Source organism: Python bivittatus, unplaced genomic scaffold (assembly GCF_059951505.1).
Source record: "Python bivittatus isolate LINGU-HERP-01145 unplaced genomic scaffold, Pbiv_v1 ctg000330_np1212, whole genome shotgun sequence".
NCBI lineage: Eukaryota > Metazoa > Chordata > Lepidosauria > Squamata > Pythonidae > Python > Python bivittatus.
In genome coordinates this window covers 42,630,722-42,644,424 of record NW_028277058.1, presented here as the reverse complement: position 1 = coordinate 42,644,424, position 13,703 = coordinate 42,630,722, and the positions used below count along the sequence as shown (strand labels likewise).

General features: G+C 39.0%; 1 protein-coding gene across 2 annotated transcripts in view; it reads left to right on the top strand.

Moving 5' to 3' along the window:
- TXNRD1 (thioredoxin reductase 1) overlaps window positions 1-11,887 on the top strand; it is a 50,248-nt gene extending 38,361 nt beyond the window's left edge. For both annotated transcript variants that reach the window (XM_025164177.2, XM_007424361.3), the window contains 6 exons: window positions 996-1,072; window positions 2,778-2,934; window positions 3,652-3,759; window positions 5,037-5,132; window positions 7,205-7,339; window positions 11,131-11,887. In XM_025164177.2, coding sequence (XP_025019945.2) covers window positions 996-1,072; window positions 2,778-2,934; window positions 3,652-3,759; window positions 5,037-5,132; window positions 7,205-7,339; window positions 11,131-11,199 — 642 coding nt within the window. In that variant the 3' untranslated portion in view covers window positions 11,200-11,887. The remainder of the gene's footprint in view (window positions 1-995; window positions 1,073-2,777; window positions 2,935-3,651; window positions 3,760-5,036; window positions 5,133-7,204; window positions 7,340-11,130) is intronic.
- The last annotated feature ends 1,816 nt before the right edge of the window (window positions 11,888-13,703 follow it).

The window sequence follows — 13,703 nt, the reverse complement described above, 5'->3', positions numbered from 1 at the left end:
GCAAAACAGGCAAAGGAGTGAAGGACAAGATGCTCCCTTGGTCAGTGTCATGAATGGAAGCTAGCTTCAGTCATGTTGGAGAAGGATAGATTCTGCCACAATGTTGGAGCCCCACAAACTAATTTAAAAGGCTGCATAGCAGGCAGGGCTACTTGCAGCGATCTTCCAACAAGGAACAACCATGAAACTCGGGAACAGCTGCTGGCTTCTTACTGCTCAAGATCTGCTCCCTGAGCTGTCTACCTAACAATAGGGTCAGCTGTGGTTTTAGGTGATTTTGAACATTACTGTATAAGGCTGGATCAGATGCTTAGTCTTTTCCTACCTATGAACGACTATATTTATTTCCTGACTCTTGTGTATTTGTGCTTGTGTTAGAAAAATATGATCTGCATGTGCAACAAAAAATGCTAATAAAAAGTAAAAAGGTGGCAGCAGTTAAGGAAATGCCAGGCATTGTCCCTGTTTGGCAGTGGTGGGCAACCATTTTGTGGCGAAAATGGGGCCAGAATTCATGTAGGAGCACCCTGGGCCACAGTGAGGTGTTAATGGACCAGTGGATTAGTCCATATGCATATGAGTGGGCCTGGATTTTGTAGCATTTTTATATCACTTTGATGTGGTAGTGGAATTCTTTCCTTTGTCTTTTGATTGTATAATATCAGGTTTATCTTTCCAGCCTCATCATGGTAGGAAATTGAAATTCCACAATGCTGTTGGGAGAAGGATGTTAAGGGCTCAAAAAAAGGTTTAAGGGCCAAATGAAATCCTAGAGATGTAGCTTGCCCAACTGTGCACTGCAATCTGATTCACATTGGTGCTTCTTCATGAAATTGCAGCACTATAGCTGTTACATACTGATTTTATTTGAAACAGCTATACTGTGTACATTTTTCACAACTTAATTGGGTCTTATATCCTGATGAGCATTCACAAAAGTCCTCATAAGATTCCCTAGAGAAAATGGACTAACTTAAAACATTGCTGTTCTTCAGGTGTTGCTAGCAATAGGAAGAGATGCCTGCACAAGAAGCATTGGTCTACAGAAAGTTGGAGTGAAGATCAATGAAAAGTAAGGCTAAATCTCTTGTCTAATGATCGTACTCTGTCTCTTTCTTGCAACATCAATCTTGAAGGCTTAATGCATTTAATTTTTCAAGGAAATGTAATTTTGTTTTTTCTGAAACGTATCTGCTACAGCAAGAATGACACCATAATTACAGCTTATTGTTACGGTACTGAATATGCCAAAAGGCCAAACTTGGCAATAATTAAAATGCTAATGATTAACATTCTGCTATTAAGCCTTTTGCATTATCTCACCTTGCCAGATGTATTGGGCAAAGAAAACCCTGAGCAATATTTTTGGGGGGGCTCTATTTTCTTAGCACCTTTGAATGTGGTACAGAGCTTCTTTATTTTTAGTAGATATATAAAGGGGAAAAATGGAAAAATGCACCTTTTTCAGTTGCAACAGTGTAATAATTATAGCCACCGAGCCGTATGTTTGAGATGGCTGGCCACATGAATTGAATTAATAAAATAATGTAATAAATAAATAATGAAAACTGTTGAGGTTTGCAGATTTCTTTCCATTCTATACAGCTATTAACAGCACAGAGGTCAGGTCTTCAAGAACCTGAAATTCCCTAGGTATCATTTCCTTTTTTAGATATTTTGCTTCTTACTGTGACGTTCTATGGACTTTTGCCCTGGCAGCCAAAATTCTGCTTGATTCATATTCAGATAGATTTGAATATGAATTCAAAATTAGAGCTTTCAATCTAAATTCATACCCAATATTTTGAGCTTCATAACCCACAGCCTTCAAAATGTGTGTTGTGTGTCCATTGTTCCATTGATGCCATTACCATCCATTTCTTTTTGTTATTAGGCAACTCCCGGTCTTCCTGATCATATCCAACCTAGAATGCTTAAGACAATGTTAATAGCGAGTGTACAAGGACAAGGATTTTTTTCTACCTAGGGGCCACAGTATTATTAATAAAGTTGCAATTATTCTTCTCATGACCTCTAAGAGTCTTAGGAGGCATGTCTAGCAATGTCACTGGATCGATGACACCCAGTGTTCTTTGCCTTTTTTGTGGGTTAGTAGGGGGAAGTTTTAAAGTGCTAAAAAGTTCACAAAGCTGTGTGGAAAATTAATGCATAGGTTTACATGTAGCCTATGGATTATCCACCTGTGGTACAGTTTAGGAATCTCAGAAATCTCTTAATCCAAGTAGTGATGAGACATAATTAACTTCAGTGAGGCTTGTCGGTCCAGCTTATGAGACCATATCTGTAAGCATTATATTACTTATAAGAAGCAACCTTCCCTTGAGTCAGAATTTTGCTCCATCCAGTGATATCTGCAGGAAGTGGTCAAAAATGGGCAAGTGGTAGATGCGGCATCATGATGCTAGCCCTGCCCCTTTTGTACATATATTGTGCACATACAGAAGAGCTAGGGCTTGCATCATGATGCTATGTCCACCATGTTGCCTATTTTATCTTGATGCTTTGATGTGCTGCTTCTACTGAGATCTGCAGTGCCACAGCCAGTGAAGAGTAGCAGTTAGGGTGCTCAGACAGAGGGATGTGTTTGCAAGAAGCTGCAGATCACTTTCTTTTTGTTCCAATCACTAATTTTGGTGTTTCCCTAAGAAGCACATGTTATGGTCTCTTTTTAATGAGATGGTGATTCTTTTAATCTGCAACCAAGACCCTGCGTGTGGACCACCTTCTTTTTTCTCCTTTGTCCAATCAACTTCTAGAACAGGAAAAATCCCTGTCAATGACGAGGAACAAACCAACGTGCCTTATATCTATGCTATTGGAGACGTCCTAGAAGGCAAACCAGAACTCACCCCGGTGGCAATTCAGGCGGGTAGGCTGTTGGTAAGGAGGCTTTATGGTGGAGCAGACACAAAGGTAAATCAGTGCTTATCATTAAGGTTGTGACAGTGGATTGATTACATTTGCATAGGAGTAAAAGCAGTAGTTTTGAAATAAAAATGCATTTTTGTTTTAAGTTTATGCACATGTAATTGGTAGCTAACAGTCATAATCTTACAGCAGCCTCCCCCAAGTCAAATTCTTCTAGATGCTTTGAGTTACAACTCTCTTTGGACTACAGCCACCATTGCCAATCATTAGGGATGATGGGCATTATAGTCCAACAACACCTGAAAAAAATAAACTGGGGAAAGTCTTAGGGGTGTTCTTTTTCTAAGATTGTGATCCCCCTTAGAAATTATGCAGTATTATAAACTGTATTACATTATGTTTGGAAAAATAACAACCAGCAACTGCTGCTTCACTGAGTCACTGAGAGTTGGGCAGCATTCAAGTTTAATATATTATTATTTTATTATGGTTGGTTGCACAGTCAGCCAGATGTTTAGACTAGATTTGGCATTTTTATCCACCTATCAAGTCCTTCCCAAGGACCTGAGATGATGATATTATTATTATTATTATTATTATTATTATTATTATTATTATTATTATTATTATTATTTGCAGGAGCCTTTTTCAACCAGTTAGGCCATTTTTGAATTAAATGCTGTTAAAATCATGCTCTGACATGTGATGCGCTTGTGATTCTGAGAACTGTAATGCTTATTTCCAAATATTTTTCCTTGACAGTGTGATTATATAAATGTCCCCACCACTGTATTCACTCCTTTGGAATATGGAGCCTGTGGTTACTCAGAAGAAAAAGCAATTGAAAGATTTGGCGATGACAATATTGAGGTATCTTTGGAAACTGCTAATGTAGACTCTGCCTTGTTTGGTCCCTTTTCTGTTTTGATGTGAAATTTAGATCTTGATTTTGAACTCCAACTCTCCCTTCACTTAATCAAGCGAAGGATTGGTATCTACACTCCCATGAAGGCGAATTCCTTCTGCACATCATATGATTGTTGCTTTTATTCTGTGTGTGTGATGGGATTTCCCTCTTTGAACCAGCAGGTAGTTGGATCTGGAAATCAAAATCTTTGCTTTTAAAGTAAAACACCATGCTGTGTGTACAGCAGTTACCTTTTTGATGAGCAACATGGAGTGGTTCTGGCAGAGCTGTCTCCATTCTACATTCTTGGGGAAGGAGATTCTGAAGGAGAGGAAGCTGTGTTATATGTGGTCAAGTTATGTCTTCTGTGACATGTTGCTCAGGAAAGAGAAAATCACAGTAAGACTGCCTGCCTGGGTATTCAGGCTTGTGCTCTGCTGGTGACATCATTCCAGTTTTATGTCACCTCTTCGCATAACTCTTTCATTTATGCACCCATAGCTAATGTATGCATTCTTGCTGCACATGCTTTGTGATGTGACTGATGGGTTCTTGTACTAGACAAAGAGTTGATGGGATATTACCTGAAAACTCTGTATGCACTTTTTCCAAGATGGAAGGAAAATGAGATAAAAGGTATTGGTTCTGTTTGGCTTTCTTGCTCAGCCATACGGACACTCAATTGTAAGTTAAATATGAATGAGCGTGTTTTAAATCTTAGCCTTTTAAAAGTTTTCAAGACCTTTTGCAAAAGCCATTCTTCCCTAGTCCAGAATAATGTGTTTGATAGAATTCCCAGTATTTCCAATGAGCCATGCTAGCTGGAGATATTGGGTATTGTTGCCCAGCATATTTGGATGGCAACCAGGTTGGGGAAGGCTAATATTCTCCATCATGTAACTTTCTGTCAGAACTTACTGAGTGTAAATAGTGTGTTGGGAGCCTAATAAAGATTTATATCCTGGATATTCCTCACTTATCAGCTAAGAGAACAGTTTCCTCACCATTTAGAGAGAGACTGTTAGTTAAGAACTGGGAATGTCTCTGCATTAAGTAGCTGGGAGAAAAATAATTCTAAAATAAAAGCAATCCAACTGCTGAAATTTCTGTAACTTTGTTCCTGTTCTTTTTCAATCAATCTTGTTAAAAGAAATTCTGTTGAAGGGTGCTGACATGAGCTTGACACTTGGTTGAAATTGAGCTTCAGAATTTATATAACTTTTTTTTTTTCCTTTTTCAGGTTTATCATAGTTACTTCTGGCCACTGGAGTGGACAGTCCCATCACGGGACAACAATAAATGCTATGCAAAAGTTATTTGCAATATTGCAGATAAGGTAATTTCAGTATGCCAAGGACACTTTTCTTTTTTCTGCAAAATGATCAGCATTCTGGAGAAGGATGTGGAGGAATGTTAATATTCATTTTGCATCCATTGCAACTCACCACCTGATTGCTTTTTTTCCTCTCTAAAGTATACCTGGGATGCTAATTGAATCTGTGTCATCTTCAGATCCTTAAATTGGAGCTATCTGGAGTTGAGGATGAAACTATTGCCCTCATTGTGGCAGGCATCAGTGATGTCTTGAAATTATTAGCTGGTTAAAATCCACCCGCAAATCCACCTCTAAATTATAGTGTCATTGTATAATGACACATTGGCTAGGCTTTGCATCCATTAAATAGTATCCCTCTTTAACTTTGCTCGGTATAGTATTTGGTTAATAGCTGTGAATGCTTTAATTGGCATGGTATAATAACAGTTGGAACTCAAAGCATCTTGGAAAAACCATTGCACCCTGTGTCGCAAAAGCTGTTCGTGTTAGGGCAAAGGGATCTTAGTCTCTGTGGATCCTTCCCACTGTTTCCACTGCAGTTATTTTGGACATCTTTTCTAATCTAAATGAGTTGTTCCTTTATTCGTTCTGTATCAGAAATTTGTACTCTTAAATTGGGGGTGGTGACTTGAAAGTTTCAGGCCCGCATGCTGCAAGAAGCAGCATGAACCATTTATTCAGTCCTGCTCAGTGCCTCCTCTCTGATGCTACTCTCAAAATGCAGCAGTTGGCTAAAGAGCCAGCCGTTCAGAATTGCCAGTTTATCCCAAGACATTTTTTTCTGAAATATTAGAATAAATGATATTTTAATTATAGGAGTTGTGAGGTCCTAATTGCTCAGAAATATTTGGAATTTGATGCCATCTTGCAGCATGCCTGTATTATGTCACTTTCATTCAGTGTTTCAGGAAAAACAAAGTCTTAGCAGCTAAAGGAATTCCAGGCCCATATAGCTCAGGAGTGCATAACTTTTTCCAGGTTAACAATCGATTGATACTTGAATATCATGCCAAGAGTCACACTCTGAATAGGAGGCAGATCAGGACAAAGTAGTGGGTAGTGCCAGGAGAAAACTAAACTATATACAGTAGGGGTAGGGAGTTGAATCTTGACCAGAGGATCGGAGCTCCTGATCAATGTTCAATCACATGTGATGGGGGTAGAGCTGTGGAAAGTTGTAAACCCAGCTGTTGGTCTGAGATCCCTCACACCCATATTCTTTTCTTTATATCAAAGGTTGGGGTGCTTTTTTCATTTAGGCAAAGCCAGGGAACTATATCTAATATGAATTCCACTAGAACATTGCCATGTGGTAACTTGCAGTTTTCAACAGATTATGTAGCAATTCTGTTCAAGTTCATAAGGCTGCAAGATTGCTGCTGAGCTGAAACAGCAAATTCAGTGCCATACTAATCAAGGACAGATAATCAAGACTGGCCAAATGATTTGACAGAAAATCTCCCACGTTCTTTTTTTTCTGAAAATACAATAAAAAAAAATTAATTGATAACTTGCTGCCCTTTCCTGATCATTAGGTAGACTCTGTGACTTCTAGATTTTTTTATTTCTTTAAGTGAAATCTTGTTGCTGTGGATTGAGGGAGATGAGGGGCTGGAGTGAATATCGAGCTAGGTTTCTTCAAATCACATTATCCTTAAACCACTTCACCATCACTGTTAATAACCCAAAGCCTTTCATGTCGATGACTTTAAAAACAGAGAGAAGGTGGTTAACTGGTTGTTTTTGTTTTTTTAAGATGCTTTACCTTTATACCAAGTGAATGTTAATTTCTGTTTGATTTCCATTATGTACAAAAATGAAAGCAAGACAAGTGTTAATTTGCTAGCTTTTATTTTAGGATAAGAATGCCCCGTTGTCATCTTCTGCATCTTTTTTGGTCACTTATAAAACTTCCCAGTTGAATTAAAATATGTTTTTTGTGCAATTATCCAACTAGAAAAAATGGACTGGAAAAAATCCAGTGACAATTCTCTTAGGGATGAGTAATCCTTAGACAAGGTGGGCAAAATAATTAGCTAAATTAGATCCTTTTTGTGGCTCTTGTTCCCTAGGAGCGTGTTATTGGCTTTCACGTGCTTGGTCCCAATGCTGGGGAGATTACTCAAGGATTTGCAGCGGCCATGAAATGTGGAATGACAAAAGAACAGTTGGACAGCACAGTAGGAATTCATCCAGTCTGTGCAGAGGTGTGTATGTAGTATGGATTGGCAGAAAGCCTGTTTTTTCATAGAAGCTTGTTATTGTTGGGAGCAATTTTGGTGAACACTTTTTTCTCCTTTCCTATAAGCTGCTGCACTAGGATGGGGAAAGCAATAGCCTGTGTGAAGGAGTGATTTAGGCAATGTTTCTCAACTTTGGCAATTTGAAGAGGTATGGACTTCAACTCCCAGAGCTGGGGAATTCTGGAAGTTGAAGTCCATACCTCTTCAAACTGCCACGGTTGAGAAACACTGGATTAAGGTGTTGGACTTGGACAGTGGAGATTGAGGTTCAAGTCCACTCTTAGCCATGGAAGCTCATTGCAACTAACTTGCCTTAAGCTCCTGGAGAAAAGGTGGGATAGAAGTGTAATAACTAACTCAATGATATAGCGTATGTTTTCCGTGCAAAAGTTCTTGGATTTAATTCATCTCAAGGGAGGGCTGGGAAAGTCTCCTGTCTAAACCCCTACAGAGTTCCTGTCAATCACTGTTGATGCTCAGCTAAGAAGTTCCTCTGTTTAGATTCACAGGACTTAATGGAAGTGTTTCATATTTAGATTCAAAGTTTCATGCCAGCATATGAGACTGCTTGCAGTATTGAATTGTGAATTCTCTTGTTGATTGCGGATGTTGACATCTAAATGGGTTATACCTACTTAGTACTGAGATAAAAGAATGCCGAGAAAACCCAGGGTTATAGAGAAATTGAAAAAAAACATCTTGAAAGAAGGCAGTGCCAGACACTTCTGTATTGCTGCTAGGAGGACTATATGATCATAACCAGAGTTAAGCAAGATACGATGGGTAGTACTGGTGTACCTAATTCCATAAAGATTTTTGTGTTTACTGTAATATCGATTCGCCTGTTTCAGACTTGCTGTTGAGATCTAAGACTGAGCCCCAAGAAACCACTGCATGAATACATTTCTGTTTTTATTCCTGTTGTCTCACATCCTAGCCAGACTCTCACAATTGTATATCACTGGTATGCTAATAATAGGTTAAGAAGAAAGCACACAATGCAACACAGGGTCTCTATTTTGTTTCCCATACAAACTTCTTAAAAGTCTTCACCTGAAATAATTTGTATATTCTTTTCCTCAAAGGGGCCTGTGCTGAGAGAAGCCCAGGTAAAACCCTTAAAACCAGAATATTTGGGTGGATGGTACAGGAGAGAGAATCATCCATATGATTTCTCTCAACATTAAAATGCAAATATTAGTTGTAGTTTTGCAAAATACGTGTTCAAGTAGCAAAAACGGGTTGAAATTCTACGTGAATCTGAATGAAAGAGAGAGAGAGAATGAATCTATTCTCTTTCTTGCCCCCTTCTCTTCCTAATAGATCTGCAAATATAGAATTTACAGATGTGCAAAATTTTAAGCATGAAATTTTGCAAAACACTTCCTTTTTCATTCACAAAATTAGAATGTAATTATCACACTTAAGAGAACTTCTGGCACTAGTACTGCCAAAGATCTTTTAATACAGTTCTAATATTGGAACCAGAATAAATGTGGCATAGAAATCACTACAGTAATTAGTTTGGATTTAAGTGACGATAAATAAATTGCTATATTTAAAAGCTGGCATGCATTAACAATATTATTCAAAGCCAGGGGCCAGGGAGGGCTTCAGTCTGCTGCATCTTATCCTTAGTATTTTCAGGGGCACTAAACTTATTTGCATGGCTAACATATGCAGATACCGTATTCTGTTCTTATTTATTTTCTCCAAGAGGTGGCTTTGATGCCAGTTAATTGCCTTGCTTTGAACCTTTTAGACGGAAGCCTATTGATTTCCTGTAAGTCTCCTATCTGCGCTTAGATGTCCTGGTGATAACAAAGCTAGTAGTTGCCCAGGAAATTACTGAAGGTAGCCAACCCACCACATTTGCTGTCATTTCCTCATCAATGTGATCTCTCAGCTTGGGACTGAAACAGCATTCTAAACATATTTATAGCTGCATGAAGAGCTATCACTGCTCAAACTAATGAGCAAACCTAATCCACAAGTTTTCATCGATCTCAAGGGCCATTTGCCCCAGTCTGATGTGTTCATGTGACTTTTTTGTTTGCACTTATCTTTTGAGCCCAAAGCTGACCCCAAAGCTAAGTCCTCCCCTTGGGACCCTAAGTTCAGGTCCAAGCATTGTGGTCCTCCAGACAATATATTGTACAGTTTTCTACTCTCTTTTAAAAATATAATAGTTGCAGATAGTGCAAATAAAAATGGTGTGAGGAGCATGCCTCATAGAAGCTGGGCCTTATCTTTGATTCATAATCTTATATTCACTAATACAGCCCAGCCCAGGCTTCTGAGCCCAGATAAAAAAAGCCAGGAACTGCCATCTTATTTATCTTAATAGGATGAGTGCTTGGATGGAAAACTGCCAGGGAGTCCCAAGGCTGTAAGCTAAGCTGGGAAGTTTAAAAACAAAAAAACACGCTGGAAGAATGCAGTGGCAACCACTGCCGTATCATTACCAAAAAGGCAACTTGGGCTTCTTCATGCAGCCACCCAGAACTCAAGTTCAGCTTGAAAGAGGCTTAATCATAGCCTCACATGTTCCATACGAACTGGCAGTGATTTCCAGTGGTTTCAGGTAGACATTTTCCTACCCCTACCTGGAAAGGATGGAATCTGGGACTTTCTGCATACAAAGCATATTCTCTGCCACTGAAATGTAAGAGCCATGTTCTTCTGTGAAATAGGTAGTGCCTCTGTTGGTGGGGATCACCTATAGATGCCTGAATGTCTTTTCAAATTGACAAATTAGATCCTACGAGCATGAAGTTTTCCCACATTTCCTCCCACATCACCAATTATCACATCCCATTTGTACAAATGTAGGCATGCTTCTACCTTTGTCTCTTGAAAAAATTTCTGAGGCAATGTTTATGTTCTTAGAAACAGAGGTATCACTCAGCCCAAGCTTGAGCTACATCGTACATTATAGGATACCAAATCAGTCAGGAGTGATTGCCAATGCCTAGGGTTCCACTACCCGCTAATTTTGCTCACCCAAATGTTTGCATGTGGCACATTAAAGACTCACTTGTTCCATGGCCACACATAATGATTGTGTGCAACTTGCCTTTGATAAAATATCATCTTCCCAGTGTGTTTTCTATGAGCTATGTTAGACTGGTTCTCAGCCAGCAGAACCCTTGAAATAAGGACTCATTTTCTTTAATTTCAGGGCAAGCTCAAGTAGATAATCATTCCTCCACAGGATAAATAATCTGTAACCACTTATTATTTCTGTAGAGATGGTACAGTCAATTCTCAGCCACTCTCCTCTCTTATCTAACTTGTGAACGTAGGGGTAAGAGCCAGATCATTTATTCCTAATGATTTACTACTACTTGTATGGTCAGAAATCAAAAGTCAGGTCAAGACCATATTACAGCTTAGTGATAATATTAAATAATTAAGTTCAGGTATTGCATTAAGCCACGGGTTGTTTTGACTGAATCCCACAAATTGCTAAGTCATAAACCATGGTTTACAAACCCCAGTGGCTGGTCCATACATGAAAGGTCATCTGTGCAAAATATATTACCTGTGATTTAGTATCATGAGTGAATCTCATTAGTCTTTTTTTAAACAGTACTTACAATATAAAGAATAGAAAGAAGTATTGCATATATGGGGATTGTATAACTGTGAGAAGCTCTCATAATAAAATCTCAGTCCCACATGCTGCTTTGGCCATTTAAAAACAATCTCAAAATCAAACTAATTGTTGTGTTGTCTCCCTTTTTTCTTTTTAGATATTCACCACATTGTCAGTGACAAAACGTTCTGGTGGAGACATTCTTCAGTCTGGATGCTGAGGTTAAGCTCACCCGCTGTTTGCCATTGCCAAAGACTGACTTTCATCACTGTTGCAACTTTCAGAAGGTAGCAGCTGGAAGTAAGAACCACTAAGTCCTGCTTTCCTCCTTGCTCAGCCAGCTGCATTGCAGAGGGGCAGGTGAAAAATGTTGGAAGCTGCAAATTAGTTGTGATGATTGCATGGCAACTGGCATGACAGCGGGATTGGCCCATGATCAAGATGCTGCTGGCAAGGCATTGGCAAGATGCTTCCATGAAGTCATAGCCTAAAACCAGTGTTTTCTGGTAGGCAATGATGGAACGATTGCCAGCACAGCTTGAAAGTAACTCTTTCTCTCATTGGAACAAAGAGATTTATCTTCACTTTCACAGTTTTATAGAACCTCCAAGAGCTTCAACAATGCAAATCTCTCTGGACTTCTACAGAAACAAGTGACCAAGTTCTGAAGGAACAACTGTGTTTCTAATATGAAACAGCAGATCATTGTGCCCTCCCAAATTCTGTAAAATTGAAAGAGAGTATTACTCTTATTCCTGTTTAGAAACTGTACTGCATCTCAGATGTCAATTACATTGAGTCATTCCTCAGGAGAAATGCTCCACCCCCAGCCCATCACCAAAGCAAACCATGTGTGAATTATTTATATAAAAGATTATATAGAAAGAGTTCTATAAATATGTTCCTGAAAACTTTTCTGATTCATAATGTTCGTCCATGCATTCTGAAGTTCTTTTTTCTTGATGTGCTAGACATTAATGTGCTCGGTTTAAATCTGCTGCATCACATTTCCACACACATCACCCAGTTCAACTGTGACTGAAGACACGTGGGCAGTCTGTGGTCAGATTACTTCTGTAAGTAATCAATTGAGTTCTTGCAGGACCCCCCCCAAGCCCCTGAGGGAATCTAAGAGAAAGAATGGTATTGGTCACTTCTGGTTTAGCCCTGTCTACTTGGTTATCCTCTGAAGTGTTTCTTGAAAGAAACATTCCTTCCCCCTCATCTCCAGGATAAATTAAAACTTCCTGCATAAATGATTTAAGGGCACTATGACACGTTCTGAGAATGGTATGTGCCTTCTTCAGCAAGATAGTGTGGAACATAGTTACAGTGGCTTTCTCTGTGACCTGCTTCACACATTATATTAAGTCCTGGTTTGATAAGCAAGCTGCAATCAGGTTCAATCCTTGCCATGCTATAAACTGTTCCCATATCATAGTGGCTGATTTGTACAATCTGTTGAAATGAAGCCAAATAAGCCATGTTATTGCAGGTCATGCAATGCCAGTCTGTGCTTCCATTAATCAGCTGGATTTAACTCTAAAGGGTCTTCCTTGGATTGGCTGTTGGTTTAGGAGTCAAATTGCTGACTCAAAATTTATTTAGTGAATCAACACAAAAGAACAAAGTTAAAAACATCAATGATAACTCTTTAGTGAGAGTCCAATAAGGAAAGTGTATGCCTATAAAGTCAACTTTATCGAGATGCATGGAGGAGCTTAATTACAAAACTTTGCTATAGAGATGAGTCCTAATCCATTTTTGCTGTTAAAACTCCATTCTTAATTCCCTGTTAGAAAACTGCTAATAGTCTTAAAAATAGGTTTAGGAAGAGTGGAGATTAGATTCAGCTCCACCTTCTGTTGGTACTAATTATTTGATCAAGGATGTAAGTCTGTAGCTGCATCAGGTAGACATGCTGAAATATAGAGTATAGCAATGTTGGTACTACAAACTGACTGTGGTGATACAAAAAAAAATTCAGTGTTCTCTGAATGAAACACTTCCTGCTTCTGGAAATAGCAGCAAAAAAGCTGGGTTATCTCTGATTAGATACAGATACTAACTTATTTAATAACTTGCCTTCAGGCCTAGTTTCATTTAACAAGGGGTCTTAATAGATATTTCCAGTAAAAGACCTATTTGGCTGACTCTTCTAGCCTAGAGCTAAATAGGAAATATAACAAAAACAAGCAAATAATTCAGAGATGCTTTAAAAGGTCCATAAATCTTCACCGTACACAGCTCTGTTGGAGTTCAAGGTTAAATCCCTCACTCTTCCAAGTGTGTGTTTTGGGGATGAGGCTTCCTATGTCAGTTGCAGAGCATTAGATACTTTGGAATATTTTAGTAGAGCTTGGCTGACCTGCGGCTGCACAGCCTCTCTGGAGTGGGACCTCACATTGTGGCGTGTGTCTGCTTGCTTACATAGCTAGGAGAATAAGCTGAAGAACAGCTTCAGGTAACCCTTCGGCCAAAGACAATAATGACTAAGCAGAGTAAGTGAAAGAGGGAAACCACAATCGCTGCAGAAAGACAAGCACACAACAGCTGGAGGTCCACATCCTGAGGCTCCAGAGCTTTATATGGTTTCTGGAAGCCTTGGAGTGATCCCTGGAATTCCTCCTAACATAGCTACTGAATTCTATTTTTGGATGTTCCAGGAGAAGATTATTTTTAAAAAGTGAGGGATAATAATATAAAATAAGTCCAATTGAATTTGTCTTT